Source organism: Prinia subflava, assembly GCF_021018805.1.
Source record: "Prinia subflava isolate CZ2003 ecotype Zambia chromosome W unlocalized genomic scaffold, Cam_Psub_1.2 scaffold_33_NEW, whole genome shotgun sequence".
NCBI lineage: Eukaryota > Metazoa > Chordata > Aves > Passeriformes > Cisticolidae > Prinia > Prinia subflava.
The window spans coordinates 2,315,488-2,337,764 of NW_026960610.1; the positions used below are offsets into that span (position 1 = coordinate 2,315,488).

Sequence of the window (22,277 nt, forward strand, 5' to 3'; positions counted from 1 at the left end):
CCACCTCTATGCAGAGCAAAAGGTCAATTGTTATTGAAGGTCCGGACGGTCAAATTGCTACAGTAAGACCCTTCGTGATAAAAGCACCTGTCATTTTGTGGGGCAGAGACGTGTTGTCGCAGTGGGGAGCTAGGTTAGAAATACCTTCGCAACCATGGGATTTTTATCTGGGGCCACTGTTGAAAGCCTGACCCCATCTCTCCTATGGAAATAGGACAAGCCCATTTATGTAGCACAGTGGCCCATAACAGAAGTCAAATTAAAGGCACTTGAATCCCTAGTAGAGGAGCAATTAGCTAAAGGCCACATAGTCCCATCCACTAGCCCTTGGAACACCCCTGTCTTTGTCATTCTCAAACCAGGCAAAGACAAATGGAGACTCCTACAAGACCTCAGGAAAGTAAACATAGGCTCCCTTCAGCCTGGTCTGCCCTCACCTTCAATGCTCCCGCGAGATTGGAAATTGGCAGTCATTGATATTAAAGATTGTTTTTTTAACATCCCACTCCATCCTAGAGATGCTCCAAGACTTGCATTTACAGTGCCCTCAATTAATCGACAAGCCCCTGTAAAAAGATATCAATGGCGAGTCCTTCCCCAAGGTCTAAAATGCTCTCCCACCATTTGCCAAATGTATGTTGCTCGCGTTCTCTCACCTATTCAAGAAAAGTTCCCAGATTCTATAATTTTTCACTATATGGACGATATACTAATTTGCACTGAGACTGACTGTTATCTAGAGACTGTTCTCAAAAAGACTATCCAAGCCATCAAGGAAGCAGGATTGGAAATTGCTACAGAGAAGATCCAGCATACCTGTCCGTGGACCTACCTTGAACTCCAAATCGGCAGACGATCGCACCCCAGCAGATTACCATCAAAGACAACTCAAGGACCCTGAAAGATCTCCAGCAACTCTGTGGCAGCATAAACTGGGTGCATACCCTGATAGGAATCATGACTGAGGACCTCGCACCCCTTTTCAACCTCCTGAGAGGCCCTGCTGACCTCAACTGCCCACAGACCATCACACCGGAGGCCCAGGAAGTGATCCGAAAGGTATCAGAGGCACCGTCCACAAGACAAGCTCACCGTGTTGATCCTGCTCTGCCTTTCCAACTCATCATTTTGGGTAAGACACCCAGGTTTCACAGGCTCATTTTTCAGTGGGACCCTACTCTGAAAGATCAGATCTTAATAATAGAGTGGGGTTTCAGATCACACAAACCAAACAAGACCATCACAACACCTCAAGAGCTCATGGCTCAGCTTATCATATAAGGGCCAGAGCTCGCCTCAAGACCTTAGCAGGGTGTGAATTCACATGGATATATCTCCCAACTACATTAATCAATCTAGAACATGTGCTCCAAACCAATGAACACCTCCAGTTCACCCTTGACAGCTACCCAGGTCAAATCTCCATCCACCCACCAAAACATGAACTATTCAAAACCTGCTTTAATTTAGTCCCAAACTCATTGAAAAGCAGGACTCCTCTTAAGGCACTGACTGTGTTTACAGATGGTTCAGGGAAATCTCACAAGTCGGTTATGACTTGGAAAAATCCTGACACTCAGGAGTGGGAATCTGATGTCCAGATATTCCAAGGATCCCCGCAAATTGCAGAATTGGCAGCTGTTGTCAGAGCCTTTGAGAAGTTCAAGCAACCTCTAAATTTAGTCACTGATTTGGACTATGTGGCTGGCATAGTTGAAAGGGCAGAACACTCCTTATTAAAAGAGGTGCCAAACCCAGAATTATACAGACTGCTCTCCAAGTTAGTATTCCTCCTCTCCCACCAAGAGCATCCATATCACATCATGCACATAAGATCACACACTGACCTCCCCAGACCCCTCACAGAAGGCAACAGGAGAGCTGACATTTTAGCCATGGCAGTGCAAACTACCTTACCAGACATCTTTAATCAGGCTAAACTGAGCCATCAGTTTTTTCATCAAAATGTACCAGCCCTAATCGGTATATTTAAAATCACGAGAAAACAGGCAAGGGCAATTGTGAGTTCCTGTCCCAATTGCCAGGATTTTGCCTTACCCTCTATGGGGGCTGGAGTTAACCCCCAAGGGCTCAAAAGCTTACAATTATGGCAAATAGATGTCGCACATTATGCACCTTTTGGGAAGCAAAAATACATTCATGTCTCTATAGATACATTTTCTTGTGCTGTCTTTGCATCAGCCCATTCAGGAGAAAAAGGAAAGTATGCCATCAGGCACCTCCTCCTTGCGTTTTCCACCCTAGGTGTCCCCCAAGCCATCAAAACAGACAATGGTCCTGCTTATGGCTCCAAAAATCTCAGACAGTTTCTAGATCAGTAGGGGGTGAAACGCAACACTGGCATACCCCACTCCCCAACAGGGCAAGCCATTGTAGAAAGAGCTCACTGCACCCTCATGAGAGTCCTTGATCAACAGCATGGGAGTATTGAAACACTATCAAACGTAGAAAGATTATGCATGGCTCTTTATGTGATCAATTTTGTTAATAATTCATTGGAACAGCCTAACCCCCCCATTGTCAGGCACTTCTCTAACACGAGCAGAGCTCAGCTCTCAGAAAAACCCCCTGTGCTGATCAAGGACCCTGAATCCAAGCAAATAATGGGCCCATTCAAATTAATAACATGGGGGAGAGGCTATGCTTGCGTGTCCACAGATTCTGGCCCTAGATGGGTTCCAGGCAGGAACGTGAAGCCTTACATCAAATGTAGCTACACTCCGGAAAAGACACACTGTTACAGATAAACCCTGTGGATCCTGGGGACTGCTGCCTCTCCAGTCCCAGCAGAACTGTGTGGTCCCAAGGCAGGACCTGGCTGTTCACAAGTGGCTCCTTACCTGTTCCTGTGTGCAGGGAGCCATTGCTGGAAATCTGTGCACAGAGCTGAGTGTCCTCTGTGCAAACTGCTTCTGCAATAGACAAAAAATAACAATCCACATAACCTATTGTTCCTTTTATGTCTCAAACCTCTGTTTCCCTGCCCAGACAGGCTGCCTGTGTGGCAAGAGAGCAATTATAGGGCAGAATAATCCATTAAGAGCATGTGGATGCATACCCTGCAGCCACAATTTTTGTCCTTGGTGTTCTTACTTTCCTCTCCTTTATTGTATTCCCTGCCTGCCGGTGTGTGAGCAGCATTTCAGTCTCTGGAATCACTTCACTAGGACATATCTCTTGGAGTTGCTTCAGAGATCATTTAATCTTTGTACAATGCTTTGAATTTGTAAGTAATATTATTGCTATGTACCTTGCTCTCACCTGGAGGATTCCCCTACTGTTGCAAATTTTCATGGAATTATGGCTAGAATTGCCTGGCAGACTGGTTTCTCCCATCTTTTTTTGCATGCCAGCCAGTCAGGAGAACAGCAATGTGTACTATCTGGGATAACATCCCAAAGTAAACACCTGCACAAAGGGCTCTGTGTAATGTTGTAGTAATTCCTGATCACAGAAGTGCCTCTAGGGAAACAGGAGATGGATTCCCTTTTTAAACCACATAAAATAATAGCAGGGTTTTGTTGCTGCTTTAGTCAAGCCAACATAATTCCCTTCCTTCAGAAAGTATGAAAGCAGCAAATTACCCCAAATGGGCCTGGTTTTGTGCAGAAAACAATGCAAGTCATAAAATCAATAATATCCCAAAACAATTGCCCAGAGCTGAACAATGGGATACACTGGGTGAAAGCTAAGCAGGAATAATGCTCCCTTAAGGAAAGACTCATCACAAATCACAGAAGACAGGATGCAGCAAGGAAGAGTGACAGCCAGAAAAGTCTGAATTTTGATTTGTGGCAACACGGACTCATAGGAAGAAAAAAAAAAGAAAAAAAAACCAAAAACTTTCTACTGAAAAAAACTCAAACAAAACCCTTAACAACAAACAACAACAACAAAAACCAACCCTAAACCCAAACAAAAAAATCCCAAACAAACAGAAAAACAACCAAACAAGAACAAACAAGAAAAAGAAGCCTTCCCAAGTGCACTCTGATGGGAACATTTCCATGTTCAAAAGGGTCCAGAGACCAATCTGTGAGGAAAACTCACCCTCCCACTGAAATTCCAAGTGGCAACCTGAGAAGAAATGAAGTGATTGAAAACTGCACAGCTCCAGGACTAAATCAGTTCAGCTCCTCTGGGGAAAGGAAATTCAGAAAGGAAATAGAGTGGAAACAGGCACAGAATCCAGGGCAGTGATTTTTAGTTCCCCAGTCTTATCCTTCATTTTCAAATACCCCTGCAAGACCGTGTGTATATTCTACTACTGTGAATGTATCACTGTACTGGCAGCATTTGTCATTTCCCAGATCCCAGGAACTCCATTCCCTCCTGCTTCCTAAACTAATCCTGAGTGACGGCATGTAGATCTAATGCTTTCAAAGCATTATTTTAAAGCCAAATATGCTCCATCAGGAAGCTCAGCAGAGCTGGAAGCAGCAGGTCAGTCCATGTTGTTCCACAGAGCTCACGCCGGGAATTCAGCAGTGTGGTTCCCCATCTGTTGGCAGAAGCAAGGAGTAACACCAGAACTCCTCAGGAAAACAGATTTGTATTCTGATGGACTCAAGGGCCCCATTCTGTGTTCCACAGGAACGTCAGCCCCTGATTTCACAACTTGGGGAAAACAGCTGTTCTCCACATGGGAAACGTCCCTGCCATGCTTGGTGGAGAGGTTTTACAGAAACATAGTGTCTTGGGTTATGTAACCAAAACAGAAAAAGTGTATTCTACATCATCTGTTGCAACCAGTTGAGGAGATGTTTTTTTTCCTTTATCTCTTGTAACTCCAGGGGGGAGGGGGGGGTGGATGCCTTCTGTTAATGGGCCAGCTGTTAAAACCAGGAGGATCAATGTTCCTTATCTCTTCCACGACCCATCCTCCTTCCAGGGGGATATCTGCTGTTAATGAGCAATTAAGGCTCACCACATGACTGATAAAATTAAATCATTCCATTGTGTAGCAATGCATCTGTATAACAGGCCATTTTGATGCACCAGCCAAACTGTTCCTGAGAAATCTTATCAAGCCACCTGCAGTCTTGTTTTCAGGGTTCTCAGGGATTCATCAAGGTTACTGGGAAAATAATAGGATTAAAATAAGAACAGAGAGCCTGAGAAACTGTCCACAAGGAATGTAAACCCTAGATACAGAAGATGCAACATGATGATGGACATTTGACCAAGTGGATGTCCTAAAGGAGATTAATGAAACCAGGGGTCTCTATTAACTATATGGAAGCTGGAACAGAGCAAAGCACGATACAACCAATATGGTCAGATCATACGTTCTCCTCTTTATTCTCGAAATGGCTGGTTTTATACAGTGTGAAATAATTTACAATTGCAGGTGCACTCTAATTGGCATTCAGTGTGAACAAAAATGTAAACAATCTCAGTTTAAGGCAGCTACCGTGATTCTACTCTAACTGTCCCATCTAGTCCATACACACACATTAACCTAATTTCTAACTGCGCCACAAGCTTATCTACTTCTACACGGGCCCAAATCTGAGGCCTAGCAGGCCCAAATCTGAGGCCCAGTTTGGGATAGCTCAAATCTCATTCCACAACACATCATGCCCATGATCTCTAAGAAATCCAGTTACAGTTCCCTCTTTTTCTTTTTGAGCTATCCAAATTGACTCTAAGGCACGGCTGACTAATTTTTGCATACATAGTAACAAGCAAGGCACAATAATTAAGATGACTATGATAACAATGAGAATCACTATACCAAAACGGATCAAATCCTTGATCCACCCAGTAAAACCCCATGATCTGAACCATTTGTCAAATGGAGTGTCTACAACTACAAGTTTTCTCATATTATCTTTCAGCTGTGACAGCTGCTTGTAAATTGATTGCGAATGGCCTGATAGATTCATGCAGCACATGCCCTCAAATTCTTCACATCCATGTCCTTGTGCTAAAAAGAGGAAGTCAATTGCTGCTCTGTTTTGGAGAACTGCATGACGAATGTCATTAACATCTTTGGCAAGCTCACTTAGTAGATGTTATATTAATTTGTTTTCCTGTCTCACAGGCTAAGTTTTGAACTGCATGAAGGCTTGTGCTGAAGCAACTCCTGGGGCAAAGAATGATGCTAAGATTACAGCTGCAGGTTGCCATAACTCAACTCGATCTTTACAGTTGGGGCTTAGTTGAGACATACTGCGTTTGACTCATCGGGTCTTTCGAGACAACCCTAAAACCTGATGAATGCTAGGAGCAAACAATGTTAATTTACCAAAATAACATGGAGCTCCGATAGCTTCTTGAGGCACTGCAGACCAGGCTCTATCTCCACAAATGAGAAAGATCCCTGGCGGTAATTTTCTTGCAACACCTTTCAATGGCGTCACAGACTCAGTCCAATCATTGCAGTACTTGATATAATTATAATACAATGGGGACTGGGGAGACAACCAAGTGTTGCCATTTTTCAGTTGTTGTTTGTCTACAATTAGCAAGCTTGAATTTATGATAAAATTCCCAAAGATCAAACAGTGATTCCCAGGCACAGAACCCAAGAGATTGAGTTCTTGGGGCTCAGTACTAACAACTTTAAGATTCTGCGCAATGGCAACAGCTTGCGTTCCTAAAACACTCTTTGGATTAATTTTGATTTGAGACCAGGTTCTGAAATCTGTCATGGAGTGAAGGAGTATCTCCGTGACGGTAGAACCGGCGACAAAGTATCTCTATAAGCAATGAGCAGGGGTAACACGTGGTTTATTGTGAAGGCCTTGCTTGCAGCTGCTAGGCACAGCTAAAGCAGGCCAGGAGAGCAGGAACAGCGAACCGAGCCGAGAGAGAGCGAGCCACGAATCCCGTACATTAAATATCTTTCTAAGTTGAAGAGTATGAGTTGGACCAACCAATCTAATACAAGATGACAACATATACAGCCAATAGAAATGTCCCACCACCCAAGGCAAGCAGAAGGGGATTGTTTAATCAAACGATCTGGCCCTCAGCTTAGCAGAAGTATATTGTTTAATCAAGGGGGCTGGCCCTCAGCTTAGCAGGTCATTGTTCACAAGCTGATGGCCCTGCACCCCACACCCTAAATCTCAAAGCATGCTTTCATTTCTATCTCGCTTGTTGAACTCAGACTCCCAGAATCTAAACCACCATATTTGCAAGGTCTTTCTACTTCATCCTTCCCAACAATGGAGTCTACTGGGACTCCAATCAAGCAAGTCCCAAAAGGATTTGATGGTGTAGCTAAAGACAAGCAAAATGAATCTTGTTTACTCCGATTGGCCCAAGTGACCCACATATTTTGTCTTGGGTCAATTACAAGCATTCCTGATCCTCTTTCTATTAAGGCACTATTACCTAATCTTAAATCCTAAAAATGACTTATCGCTAAACTTAGTCTTATAACTGTAACTGTATAATATCACCGTGGAGGCCTAACCAGAAAACAGACTGGAGACACAGATCTGGGTGCATCAGAGCATGCAGGGCAGGAGGCCTGCCCCTCAGTTTATTTGCCATTATATACCTCTGGCAAGGTGACCATGGATTGGAGAAGGGTATCGCCACCTCTCCATCACATTGGCCCAGGAGGCTGTCATTCAACCTCCCCTTCTCTTGGAGAAAGAATTCATAACATTGCCAATATTTACAAAACATGGTCCTGTGTTTACAATTCACCAGCGTGAGAAACTGCACATTTCTCCTTTAATATGAACGCTCAGCAAACCAGGAAAATTCATGGCAACAGTATAACTGTTTTGTTGGGTTTTTTTCTAATTCAAAAGTCAATTTTCAGCAGTCTCAGGGTCTTCACAAGGTGCTCCAGGTAAGTCACTGCTGTCACTGTGGTTATCACTGTTAGCTGGTATCTCTGACTGTGGACATGCACGGGTAAATCGGCTCGGCACCCAAACAGGTCCTGCTTCTCCTGTGGAAACACACATATAACCACGACCATTGAACAACACAGGACTCGGTCCCTGCCATTTGCCCGTTTGCATGTTTTTGTGATACATATAAAGTCCTGGAATCGCTTGTGGTCTTCCTTCTTTCACTGCATGGTGATGAATGACAACTGCAGGCTCTTCCTTCTGCTAGGCACAAATAGTTTAAAGTGAACAGTACCTTGGATCATCGACTAGTTACGTCAGTTTCATCACTCTGTTTTTGCTTTGCTAGATATTCTTTCAGCATCTGATTAGCCCTTTCTACGATGGCTTGACCAGTGGGGGAGTGAGGGATTCCGGTGGTATGCTTGACTCCACACTTCTGCATAAATTTAGCGATTCACTGACTGACATAGGCTGGACCACTGTCGGTCTTAATTTCTACAGACACTCCCATCACTGCAAAACAGTCAGGTGTCTTTCAACATGCAAAGCTCTCTCACCTGACTGCACTGTGGCCCAGATAAATTTAGAATAAGTATCAACAGTGACATGGACATATTTCAATCTCCCAAATTCTGGAACATGAGTTACATCCATCTGCCACAATTCTAAAGCTTTCATCCCCCTTGGGTTCATGCCCAGGCCAAGGCCTGGCCCATGATGACTACATTGAGGCCAGGCACGCACAGTCCCCTGTGCATCATTCAGGGAAATCTGGAATTGTCGGAGCAGAGCCCTAGCATTGTGATGGAAATTCTCATGGCTGTCGCGAGCCCTCACAAATTTGTTTTCTGGAGGTTTAGTTTTTCTCCCGGTAACTTTGGTCGGTCTCGGCTGCCTTGGTTGTTCTTGGCTAGGGGTGCACCTACGTACCCCCCTGCCCAAGCAACTCCCGCAAAGCTCCCAGGCACAGGCAACACTTAGCAAGCTTAGTTATAGTGATATTCAGCTCTTAGCAGTGATCAGCTCTTTTGCAGTGATTCTCAGCTCATAAGCTTGCTAAGGTGCCTTGGCAGACACAGGGAGAGAGAGGAGAAGCGCCGTATGGAGTTCCACAGATGAATCTATTAGCTTCTTCCGTGAAGGGTTCCAGGGACAGCACTTCTACTGAGCTGGGGGGAAAGTGGGGTTTTTATAGGGTACCGAGGTTTTGAAAAGGTGTCCAGTGGTATGAGTCGGGGTAGAAAGTGACCTATTGCCTTACAGGGAGATAACAGAGGGTCCAAGCGCGGGAGAAGGGTTATTTTGGCCTAGTCACCATGACTAGGCATTTCTGCCCTTAGGCAACTGACCGCCAGAGAGGCCTACCAGGCCTCACGGCTGCAACAATTACACTTTCTGTATTTAATAAAAAAGCGTTCCCTATAGTTCTTTTAAAGCAATAGACAAGGCATGAGAACATAACTAATACAATGACAATTACAATGAAAATCCACAGAATTCCCTTAACAAGAGATGCAACCCATCCTGTTAATCCCCATTGACCAAAAAGGTCATTGACCCAGTCTGGGTTCTTTTCTATTTTTAAGTCCTTCACAAGTTCTCTCAGTTTTTGGATGTTTGCATGGATGGATTCTGAGCGTGACGAGAGATTGAAGCAGCACATCCCTTCGAAGTCTTGGCATCCGTGTCCGTGGGCGAGCAGCAAGAAGTCAATCGCAGCGCGGTTCTGGAGAGATGCATGTCTTGTGGTTTCCTCATCTTTTAAAAGATCACTCAGGGCAGCAGATGTAGCGTTGGCTTGCTTACTAAGCCAGCAGCCTAGGTGATTTATTTCACTAAGGGCCTTAGCTGCAGCTACCCATGGTAAGAATAGGGAGACAGCAATTCTTTTTGGTTCATTCCAATTGTATAATTTGGGATCACAGCTTTCGTCAAATTCCGTATAGGATCTTTTGTGGCGATTTGCTTCTCTTTCTTTTTTCCAATTATGTAACAAGGTAATATTTGGTGTGAAGGTAGAAAGTCTCCCAAGGCTATAGGGACCTCCCTGGAGGTGTGAGGGGATCCCAGCCCATACTCGGTCACCACAGATGAGAAACATCCCTTTGGGTAGTACTTTGGGATGGAGACAGGATACAGATATCACGCGAGTGGTGTAATTGCACCAATCCGGATAGTTATAGGCTTTGTTAATGGGTGATATGTCTTTTCTGTATGTGTTTTTTAACTGGTTAATTTCTGGCCCATTATTCCTTGGGCGTCTATAGTAAAATCTGACACAGTATGTTGCTTTGGTGGACCCCAGCAAGTCCAATTCTTGGGGATCCTCTAGGGCATTAGGTAACATTTTTGTCCAATCATCCCAAGTATCTACTGCATTGGGTCTCTTACCTGTGGTGCGGAGGAGCTCAGAGTTATAGACGGGTCAGTCATCTGCTACGAAAGGAATCCCTACTAGACATGTGGAAAGTGGGTTATCAACGCTGCCCATGGATAACCACATGCTATCCTGTTTCAATGTTTTTGCCAAGGTTACCCAAACATTATGGCTAGGCTGTGGGCTAATCCAGCCGCAGGCATAAGGTACGGTGAAGAGCATCCAAACAGAAGTGAGGAGAGCACCAGTTTTCATCTCTGGACAGGGATAAGGCTTCTGATAGGGAATATAAACAAAAGTTGTTATCTTTCATGATGGGAGGAGAGGGTTAGGGTTTTTTCCCTCATTCCATTTCTCTGTTCCTTCCCCCCTCCCCCTCTCCCCCCCTTTTTTTTTTTTTTTTTTTTTTTTAATATAAGCAAGGGATGGGTAAGTGGGTGTGAGGTTAGGGGTTTTTGGTAAGAGTTGGGAAAGGGAATAATAGGGGTTTTTAGGGTAAAAATGTTTCTAAAAAAAGATAATAACGTAATTCAGAGGACAAGTTTGTGTTCAAGCTATGTCTGGCTTATAGCTTGACTGATGCAGCAGAATGTTGTTTATCTTTTCTGTTTCTTCTGCTGTCGTGTGATGGGTCGGTTTTTTCTTTGGTACATGGATATTTGGTGACGCCTTCGTCTCCAGGCAGAACTTGTCTGGTTTTGAGGCGGTCTTGTATTCAACTCAAAGGAACTCTTGTCAGTGTCTGACTGAGTAGTGTTTGTGGTGCCTAGGTATGGTTTTATGTGTTTTCCTGGGTACCATCTTGGGCCAGATGGTAGTGAAACACACGCATATCCTCTACCCCAAGTAATTCACTGGAAAGGCCCAGAAATTTGATGAGTCTCTGGGTCCTTCACTAGCACAGGTGGTTTCTCAGCAAGCTTTGCGTGGGTGGTATTTGCGAAGTGGCGAAGTACTGGAGGGTCGGGCTCTGATGTGCCATTTAGGAAGTTGATGACATAGAGAGCCTTGCAGAGTCTTTCAACTGGAGATATGATTTTTGTTTCACTTCGCTGCTGATTGAGGACTCTTTTGAGGGTTTGATGTGTTCTCTCTATGATGGATTGTCCTGTGGGGTTTGCAGGTATGCCTTTCTTGTGTTCTATTCCCCAGTCACTGAAGAATTCTTTTAATTTACGAGAGGCATAGGCAGGTCCACTATCTGTTTTGATCTGTTTTGGTACTCCCAGGGTAGCAAAGGCAAGGAGGAAGTGCTTTATGGCGTGCTGCGTAGTTTCTCCTGGATGAGATGATGCAAACACTGCTCCAGAAAACGTGTCAACAGATACGTGCACATACTTTGACCTTCCAAACAGTGGGAAGTGAGTGACATCTGTCTGCCACAGCTGGCAGCTGTTAAGTCCTCGGGGATTGACTCCTGTCCCCACAGATGGTATCTGGTAGCTTTGGCAATTCGGGCACGTGGCAACAATAGCTTTTGCTTGATCTTTTGAGAGCTTGAACATTCTAATAAGGGCAGCTGCATTTTGGTGATAAAATGCATGTGACAACTTTGGGCAAAGATATCAGGGATGTTAGCAGTCTCTAGTGCCATGGCCAAAGCATCTGCTCTCCTGTTCCCTTCTGCAATGATACCTGGGAGGTCAGTGTGTGACCTCACATGCATTACATGGTAAGGTTGTTTTCTGTGGGAGATTAAGCGTATTAATGCAGAAATCAATTGGTGTAACCTTGGATTGGAAAAGTCTTTTAGAAGGGCTTGTTCTGCCCTCATAGCTATACCTGCAACATATGAAGAGTCTGTAACGAGATTAAAAGGTTCATCTTTGAATTTCTCAAAGGCTCTGACAACAGCTGCTAACTCTGCAATCTGTGGAGATCCCTCCACAATTTGGACATCAGATTCCCATTTTTGGGTCTTAGGGTCTTTCCATGTCATTACAGACTTGTGGGATGACCCCGAGCCGTCTGTAAAGACTGTTAGAGCTTTGAGAGGTGTTCTACTCTGTACTAATTTTGGGGTCAGATTAAAGGTTATATTAAAAAGTTTATGTTTTGGGATATGGATGGAAATTTGGCCTGTATAGCTATCTAGGGCGTACTGGAGATTTTCATTGTTCTGAAGCAAATGCTCCAGGTCTCTGCTGGTTACTGGCAAGTATATGCATGTGAATTCACACCCTGCAAGAGAACGGAGGCGAGTTCTGGCCTTTTTTATTAGATGTGCCATGATTTCTTGGAAGGTGGTAATTGTCTTTGTAGGTTGGTTGTTTGTAAAGATCCATTCAATTATCAATAAAGGGTCTCGAAGCTGAGTATCCCATTGGAAAATCAGTCCATGGAACCGGGGTGCTTTTCCCAGGATGACAAACTGGAAAGGCAGGCTAGGCTCGAAGCGATGGGCTTGGTGTGAAGATAGGGCTTCTTGGACTTTGGTGATGGCATCTCGGGCTTCTGTTGTGAGAGTGCGTGGAGAGTCCAGGTCTCCGTTGCCACGGAGAAGGTTGAACAGGGGAGCGAGGTCCTCCGTTGTAATTCCTAGCAGAGGACGTACCCAATTGATGGATCCACACAGACTATGTAAGTCTCTCAGAGTTTTTGGGTCATCTCGGATGACGAGCTGCTGGGGTACGATGGTCCTTTCCCGGATCTGGAATCCAAGATAAGTCCATGGGTTGGTGTATTGTATTTTGTCTTCACGGATCTCGAACCCTGCTTTTTCTATGGTTTCAATAGTCTTTGTAACCGCTTTGTCTAGGTAGGCTTTGTCTGATGCACAGATCAGGATGTCATCCATATAGTGGTAGATGATTGCATCTGGAAATAGGCTCCGAATGGGAGACAAAACACGAGCAACATACCATTGGCATATGGTAGGTGAGACCTTGAGACCTTGGGGGAGAAAAAGCCAATGATATCTTTTGAGTGGAGCCTCTCTGTTAAGAGAGGGGACAGAAAAAGCAAACCTTGGAGCGTTCTGGGGGTGCAGCGGGATGCTGAAGAAGCAGTCTTTAATATCTATGATGGCAAGTGTCCAGTCTCGAGGCAGCATCGATGGTGAAGGGAGTCCAGGCTGAAGGGGGCCCATGTCCTCAATTACCTCATTGATTTTACGCAGGTCCTGGAGGAGCCTCCACCTGTCCATTCCAGGCTTTTGCAGTACAAAGACCAGAGAGTTCCAAGGGCTGGTGGTCTCGACGATGTGACCTTTGGCAAGCTGTTCTTCTACAAGGGCTTGTAGTGTGCGCAGTTTTACTTTAGGGAGGGGCCACTGTTTGATCCAGATTGGGGTTTGGCATTTCCAGGTGAGCTGAGAGGTATCTGGTAGTGCGTGCTCCTCAGTGGCCCCAATTAGAAATCCCGACTGGGAATTTGTAAGGAAGCTCCCCATTGGGATAGAACATCCCTTCCCCAAAGGGTGATGGGGGCCCTTACCACAAATGGGCGGATAGTTGCCAACTTGCCTTCAGGCCCTTTGACGAGCACGTTGTGCTTGCTTCGCATGGACATTGTGGCTCCACCGATCCCTGAGATCATACCTGGTACCGGTTCTAGTTCCCAGTTTGCAGGCCATTCTGAGCATGCAACAAGGCTTGCGTCCACGCCGGAGTCCAGAAGTCCCAGTCGGTGGATCTTCTCACCTTTGCAGGATAGGCCACACTCGATGGTAGGCCTATTAGATCCCAAAACTTGTGCCCACATTGCTATAGGGTTGAGAGGAAGCTGTTCCTTGTGATTTTTTGGGAGTAGAAAGGCTTGTGCAATTGGAGTTCCCTTTAAAAGAAAAAATGGTAAGTCTGTGCAGCACAGCTGGACCAAGATTTCTTGACCTGGGTGCACTGTTTGTACTGCTGGAAAAACAAAAATTTCATCCTGCCCATTAACGGTATCACCTATAATTAAAATGTCAAAAGGACCTCCTTTTGGCCCATACTTGCCAGTAGGGACACGATAAACATCCCTCTTTTTTAAGTCAACGGATAAAGCAATTACCAGCTGACGCCGGGTTCCCGTCTGTATTGCTCTGTATGTTGGATCCCCTTCATGTGACGTGGCATCTCCTGGAATGATGCATGGTTGGGTCTGCATGGCTTTTGATTTGTTGTCTTGGCGTGGAGCCTGACCACGCTCTGCTGGTAGTTTCCCGAACGCTGCTGGAAGCGCTGCCGATTTTGGGGTCTGTGGTAGGTGTTACAGGGAATTTGGATAGGTGACCTATCTGGACAGTCCTTTATAAAATGTCCAAAGTTTCCACAGTGAAAGCAGCGGGTCTGGTCTTTGGAAGTCACTACTGCAAATGCACCAGAAACTCCTTCTGCAATACCCTTAGCAACTGCTTGGGCTACTGTGTTTTCAGTGGAGAGGCGACGTGTACAGCTTTCCACCATTTGTTCTATGGTAGGTTCTGTATCCAAGGGTAAGGCTCTCAGAATAGTTTTACATTGTTCATTAGCATTGCTCATGGCAAGTTTGCATAACAGTTCTTTTCTTGCCTCTATGCTCTCTATCTGTTTATCCAGAGCATCTTTAATTCTGTCCACAAATTTGATAAAGCTTTCATCTACTCCTTGTTTAATATTAGAGAAGTGTAGGGTAGGGATAGAGTCATCTGGGGTAAGAAGTAAGGAAGTCTTAGCTGCAATAGCCAAGTCCTGTATTGCTGCCTCAGACAAAGTTTTAGCTTGATCTGAGGGTTTCTGCAAATTGCCTTCTCCAGCCAGCTGTTCAACTGAAAAATGTTGCCTATTAGGATCTTTAGCATATGTGTCTGATAATGTTTTTAATTGTTTTTTCCAATGCCTTTCCCATAGCATATATTCTGCCGGGGATAGGAGGCAGTGAGCAATATTCTTAACATCATGGGGTATTAAAACATGTGCCGAGAAGATAGCTTCTAGGAAATTTTTAAAAATATGTCAACTTCTACTGTGTTCTTTGGCTACTTTTCGAAGTTCTATGAGCTCTTTGTTTGTATTAGGTTCCCACATAATTTTAGTGGAGGCACCACCTCTTTTTCCCTTTATATGTTACAGGGAAGGCAGAAATTTTCTGAGCCAACTCCCAGTCACCTGCGTGAGTGGCTTCCATTTTAATTAAAGCCCATGGATCAATGTCATCTGCATCAGAGCTGAGCTCACTATCACTACTGTCCTCAGATGAGGAGTGCTTTTTCTGGCGTTTTGGAGTGGGATTTTGCAGGGGTGCGGGGTGCTGTAGACAGGGTTGCAAGACCTGGCTACGGGAGGCGCAGCTGGGACAGTGTTGCGAGGCCTGTAAAAGCGTTATGCTACCATGGGGTGTCTCAGAAGTACCATGAGGGTTTTTTGGCTGCAGGGTTTGGGGATAAGATAGCGGCGGGAGGGTGGGATTGCATGGGGCCACATTCGCTGCAGAGGGAGTGGGGGGGTTGGGGTGGGGTGGGCAGAGTCTATAGGAGCAGGCACAGTTGCATTCGAAGATACCGCGGGGGAAGGGTGATGGCCACACATGAGATAAGCAGGTCCTGCAGGCTTTGCAGGCACACAGGAAGGGTTTGGGATCAGCGCGAGGGAGGGGGAAGGTGGGTGCGGCGTGGAGAGGGGAGGTGGGGACAGCACGGAGTTCGTGTCCTCCGTCCCCGGGGGGGTGGCTGAAGGTGGAGGAGGGGGGGCCGAGGGGTCGGGTGGGGGCCTTGGGGAGAGGGCGTGGGGGTGCCGGGGGCCGCGGTGGTCCCGGGGGCGCAGGGCAGGAGCGGGGCAGGAGCGGCGCATCCGGGCCCTACCCCCCTGTGGCCGGCATCTGGAGAGAGGGTGGGGAGATTAGCATCTGAAAGGACACAGTCTGGCGGGAGAGATAAGGATGGAATGCTCTCTCCGGGGGGACTTGGAGACTTCTTAACATTGGCTTGTTCTACTACTTTGGTAATATTATGAAAAATGGGCAGAAATCGTGTAACAGAGAAATCTCCATTAATTTGGGAAGTGTATATTTTTATCCCCACCGAGTCCCAAAAAGAATCTAAAGTGATAGAGTATGTATTAGTATCAGGAAACTGGGAAATGATCCATTTTATAAACTTTTTCAAGTTAGTTTTTAAGATTTTACTTTTAGAGAAAGAAGGGTTGTTAAGGGATAGAATTTCTAAGATTTCTAAATATAAGTCTCTCTCGTTCTGGGATCGTTTAAATTTACTATTTTTTGATCCCATAATAATGTGGTCCCGTTCCCCTCCCAGCAGAAAAAAGAGAAAAAAAAAATAAAAAGAAAAAGAAAAAGACCCAAGTAAAGAATTTTGCACGCAAAAAAGGCTGGAATCTACTTACTCCTCAGCCGAATGTTGGTCAAAAGCTGCTGGTAGGGTGGTCTGCCCACATCTGACTCCTCAGGGCTGGACTGGGAGGGTCGTCAGACGCCTTCTGCAGAGAAATTCTTCTGTAACGGAGAAGTTATCTTCAGAAGGACTCTTAGCGAACCAAGGCAGTAAGTCTTCGTGGTGAAGGCTGCTCTCCAGGGGTTTTTCACCCACGTTGGTTCGCCAGGTTTTGTTTTTCCCCGGTAGCTTCAGTCGGTGTCTCGGCTGCCTTGGTTGGTCCTGGTTAGGGGTGCACCTACATAGCCCCCTGTCCAAGCAACTCCGGCAAAGCTCCCAGGCACAGGCAACACTTAGCAAGCTTAGTTATAGTGATATTCAGCTCTTAGCAGTGATCAGCTCTTTTGCAGTGATTCTCAGCTCATAAGCTTGCTAAGGTGTCTTGGCAGACACAAGGGAGAGAGAGGAGAAGCGCTGTATGGAGTTCCACAGATGAATCTTTATTAGCTTCTTCCGTGAAGGGTTCCAGGGACAGCAGTTCCTACTGAGCTGGGGGAAAGTGGGGTTTTTATAGGGTACCGAGGTTTTGAAAAGGTGTCCAGTGGTATGAGTCGGGGTAGAAAGTGACCTATTGTCTTACAGGGAGATAACAGAGGGTCCAAGCGCGGGAGAAGGGTTATTTTGGCCTAGTCACCATGACTAGGCATTTCTGCCCTTAGGCGACTGACCGCCAGAGAGGCCTACCAAGCCTCACGGCTGCAACATGGAGGGACATGGGCAACGCAACTGACTGCAGCATCTGCTTGTGCATTGCCTTCTCCTAAACCACTGTTGCAAAGATGGCTGCAAATGTGCATGACACAAAAGGCATTCTGATGCTGTTTCAGTGCACTTCTTAATTGCAAAAGCAGTTCTTGAAGGCGCTGATTTTGGGTGGTCTTGATGAGTGTGTCCTCAATTCTTTGCACGACTCCAACCACATATAAAGAGTCCAAAACAACATTGAGTGGTTCGTTGTTCCAGGTTTGCAAAGCTCAACACACTTCCCTCAGTTCAAGGGTTTGCAGACTGTCTCCTGCTTCACTCTTAAGTAAACGTTGCATCCATTCTCCTTGCTGTTGCCACACACACACAGCCCATCTTGTTTTTCGACCGGCATCAGTAAACACTGTTCTTCCTTTAACTGGTGTCAAGGAGCACAAAGGTCTCTCTAGCCACTGGTAGCGCGTGACCAGAGTCCACATTGGGCCTTTTGGCTGCTGGTTGTGAACCACACCTGTAAAACCCAACAATGCTTCTTGCATTGCAACAGAATGTCTCAGCTTCCACTCTAAATCTTCACTTCTCACAGGAACACTGATATCTGCTGGTTCCTTTCCATCTATCTCCACAATCCTATCTCTGCCCTTTTTTATCAATGCAGCAAGGGCATCTGTTCCGGTCATGACACAGCTCTTTGGTTGCACAGGTAAAAACACCCATTCCAACACATTTGCTGTTGAACCAAACCTAGACTGGCCTTCCCCCTTTTTCTTTTGCCATTGAAAAACAATGACAAATGGACAGGCATCAGCGTTGGAAAGGAAAAGTGACAGTGGAAGATGCTCTACGCGGCGAGCACTCCAACCACATTGTAACTTTTCTGATACCTGAACCAAAGCTCTTTGCCCTTCGGGGGTGCACTTTCGGGGGCTGCTGGCATCACCACCATGAAGCCAAGATAAAAATGGTTGTAAATCATCATTGGTGATTCCTACAATGGTACGAACCCACTGTAGGTCTCCAAAAAGTCTCTGGGCATCATGCGAGGTGGAAATGCTGGTGTGTAAAGTGATCTTCTGTGGGTGAATTTGTGCATTTGTGATCAGCTAGCCTAAATATTTCCAAGGAGCAGACCACTGTATTTTTTCTGGGGCTACAGTCAGTCCACGATGTTTCAATTGTACAATCAACCAGTTTAAATCCATTTCTGCCAATGGTTGTTTGGTGGCAATAGGAATGTCATCAACATAATGATAAATCATTGCACTGGAAAAATGCTGGCGAATTGGTTACAAGGCCCAATCAACAAACAACTGCCACATGGTCGGTGAGTTTCTCCCCCCCTGGGACAATACAGTCCATCCATGTCACTGTGCTGGGGCTGCTCTGTTGACAGATGGCACGGTGAAGGCAAAGCGTTGAGTGTCCTGTGGATGAAGTGGGATGGTGAAGAAGCAGTCTTTTAAATCGATGATTACGATGTTCCACCCTTGAGGTATCATAGATGGTGCTGGCAAGCCTGGCTGTAAAGAACCCATTGCCTGCATTTGCTCATTGACTTTGTGGAGATCATGTAATAACCTCCATTTTCCTGATTTTTTAGGGATAACAAAAATTGGTGTGTTCCATGGACTCACTGAGGGCTGAATGTGTCCAGCTTCAAGTTGCTGTTGTACCACTTGTTTAGTAATTTGCAGCCTTTCTTCTATCATTGGCCACTGCTCGACCCATACAGGAGTTTCAGTCAACCAGGTGATTTTCAGAATGGGTGGCTTCTCTGCAGTGGCCATCAAAGAAAATGCTGGTCAGTGGTTAGAACCTTGCCCAGCTGAGATAGCACATCTCTGCCTAGCAATACTGGAAGTTCTTCGGGCAAAAGCATAATGTAGGGTTGAGTCATGATGACTTGATTGTCCTTAAAGATGATACTGATAGGGTCTGCCCTCATTGAGGGAACACTCATTCTGCCCACTCCTACAACATGGGTGTAGGGAGACTGCAAAGGCCAATCAGATGGCCCGGATATTTGATTGATGATGGAAATGTCTTCGCCCGTGTTGAGAAGTGGTGATAGAGTGATGATCTGGTTACCACATTGTAATTTCACTGTGATGCGCAGGTGATCTTTCAGGCTTATAGTAAAAAGGACATAGTGGGCAGTTGATCCGAAGCTTCCATCTCCTCTCTCTTTTTCAGCTGGTTCTCTTGGCTGCTGACGATGTGGCAAAATGTTTTCAAATGGGATAATTTGAGCAATTTTGCTCCCTTTTGGAATGGTCACAGGTGGTTGCAAAGCATAAGCCATTATTTTCACTTGTCCGGTATAATCTGCATCGGAATCACAATCACACCTTGTTTGCCTGTGGAGGATCTTCCAAGCAATAAACCTCCAACTAAAGAGATTGTGCTGTACATTGGTCCATATACATTGGTGGAAATCAGGGTTACCTCTTTGTCTTGTAAGGTGACTTCTTCTGCTGTTGTTACATCCACGCCAAGGCTTCCCCATGTGGCAGGCCTGTTCTTAACTAGGAAACCACTTTCAGGGTCTTGTGGGTCAAGGCGTTGATTTGTGTCCTGGCGCACTGCGTTAGCGCCCTGGTTTTGAAGTTTCCCTGCTTCCTACAAGCTTCAGTGGCATGGGTGTCTGCATTACATTTGTGACACCACACAGTCTTTTGACAGGCTCGTTTGAAATGGCCTGTATCACCACAGCGGAAGCAAACAATGCCAGATTCTGGTCTTCTGTTGCTGCTGGAATGGCTGACATTTCTTCTTGTCAATGCAGCTGCAATGATATGTCCCTGTTGCTGCATTGCATTCTGCACAGCAGCTGTGAACGCTGCTGTTTGGTTGTTCTGTTGCACTCTGGTTGCCCTTACTAACATCTCATCAACTGCACAGCCTTGAGGAAGGGAAGCTAATACAGTCCTGGTGTGCGTGTTGGCATTTTCAAAATCAAGGGAATGAAATAGATGTTCCTGCACTTCTGCGGGTAAATCCTGGGCATCTTTTAAAGCTGCAGACAAGCGATCGATGAACTGGCCGTATGGATCAATGGCCCCTTGCTTAATATTTGCATATGATGCAGGCTTTTTCTTGTCTGGCACCAGTAGCAAAGCCTTGTGGGCCAATGCCTGAGACAGCTGGTGGATTTCAATTGGAAATGTCAGTTGCATGTTGGTGGTCACGTAAGGACCTTGCCCTATCAACATATCTGGCTGGATTCCATAAAATGGGTCTCCTACTATCTGATGTTTATTAGCCTCTTCGGTGGCTAAGCATCTCCATTCTCTCTCAAAAATAAGAAACTGCAAGGGTGTCAGTAGTAAAGATGCTATGCTGGAACAGTCTGCTGGACAAAGGAGGTCAGCAGTAAAAATGTTATGTATTATATTCTTGGCTGCTTTGGACCTAATACCATGTGTCGAAACTGTTTGCTTGGCTGAATTTAACACTTTCCACTCATGGGGCTCCCACCGAGCCTGGTTTTGTTCGATGATTGATAATAAATCCTCCTTTTAACCCCTCCGAGGGTCCAAGCTAGCTCAAGCCTTCTCAGGCTCTGGAGGAATATATCATAGACAGGAAAAAGGACCCAAAAGAGGCTCTAACCCTTAGCTGCAGTAAGATGTTTATTCCAGGTGGTCTCCAGAGGGAAAGAGGGTGTGCACAGAGGAACAGGGTCTTTTCTCAGCTCTTGTCAGGGAGGAGCAAATTGGGACACAGCCAATGGGGTCAAAAAGGGAGGGAAGGGTCAAACTACATGGCACAAGCTCTAGGGGTCCCTGAGGGGGGAGAAACCATTCCCACAGGGGAATGTAACAGATGATGACTGGGCAAACAATGGAATTGGCACGTTTAAAATCACCATCTAAAATAGCATCTTTTAAAACACCAGCCCAGTGCTTTTGAATTGGGTCTGTTTGGGTGGCAGGCAGAGCCACCTGCTGTGCAGCAGGCGGCGATGCCTGGTTTGGTTGTAGGGAAGACAAAGGTGATAGATTTTGCATTTTTTGCTGAGAAATTCTGGATGTGGCAACTGCTTTCTGCTCAAGCTGGCTCTGGCGATTAGAAAGCTCCACAAATTTAGTTATTATTTGTTGTAATTCATCTGAACGCTGTATTTTTTCTTGCGGCTGGGTTCGCGATGAATGTCGGGCTCAGAACCCTCTCCGTCTGAGTCAGATTCTAGTAGGGAGCAATGGGTTGCCTGTTGGTGGGTGGCAGGCTGCATGGTTGCTGGCTGTGGCGGCGTGGAAACGTCAGACTGGACTGGGTCCGAGTTTCCGGAAGTGGCAGTGGAAGTCGCCATGTTTGTTTTGGTCATATGTGCCGGCATCATCAGCTTGCCTTCCAGTGAAGGCGGGGCTAGCGCCGCCCTGCTCTCGTCACTGCCCCGAACTCTGCCTCTCTGCTGCGTCACTTGTGCTGGCCCTGTTCCACCTTTGGCCCCTCCTGCCTCCTCATCTTTCACCACGCCCCCTGAGCCTGGCGACTGGGGCGCTTCCTGTCTGCTCTCAGTCTCTCCGAGTGCTGACGGGAGCACTTTTGGCTCGCATGGCTTGTGATTGTATTCACTACATCGCATAAGGAGGAGCACACCGGGGCCGCGTTTCCTTTCACGGGATGTGTGGAATTAATATCGAAAAACCTCGCAACTCTAGATGGTTTTTGCAGCTCTTTTGGCTTGGCAGCAGGCATCTCTTGGTCAGATGCCAGTGGCACCACCCCTTCCAAAGCCTGAATCGCTGCCTGAGCTGCCCTCCCCTCAGCCGCCAAAACTTGCAAGGTATTTATCACCTTTTTCCAAATCACACCCATATCTGTTGTTACCTTACTTTCTTTTCCTCACGAAATAGTACAATCCCATAATATTTTGCCTATTTCTTTCCATTCTGCTTCACTAAAAAGAAGTGATGGTTGGTTTAACTTTCCTTTTTTCCTCACCCATAAGGCTAATTGCTCTATATCAGTTTCTTTTATTTTCTCGCCTCTTTTAGAGACA

The 22,277-nt window shown here is 45.8% G+C and overlaps 1 protein-coding gene and 1 long non-coding RNA gene across 2 annotated transcripts in view; both read right to left on the minus strand.

Annotated features, from left to right (window-relative positions):
* Positions 1–22,277, minus strand: part of LOC134565113 (uncharacterized) — a 44,314-nt gene that overhangs the window by 12,842 nt on the left and 9,195 nt on the right. Inside the window, exon 3 of the long non-coding RNA XR_010083776.1 lies at positions 2,862–2,933. This is a non-coding gene — a long non-coding RNA (uncharacterized LOC134565113). The remainder of the gene's footprint in view (positions 1–2,861; positions 2,934–22,277) is intronic.
* LOC134565111 (syncytin-A-like) lies at positions 5,304–20,362 on the minus strand. The gene is made up of 2 exons (XM_063424515.1): positions 16,521–20,362; positions 5,304–10,494 (listed from the first exon to the last, which is right to left on the minus strand). Exon 2 carries the CDS (start codon positions 10,186–10,188, stop codon positions 9,178–9,180), a length of 1,011 nt encoding a protein of 336 aa, XP_063280585.1. The 5' UTR covers positions 10,189–10,494; positions 16,521–20,362; the 3' UTR covers positions 5,304–9,177.

Coding starts and splice junctions, on each gene's coding strand:
- LOC134565111 (XM_063424515.1), bottom strand. CDS start 10,188: ATGTTACCTAATGCCCTAGAGGATCCCCAAGAATTGGACTTGCTGGGG.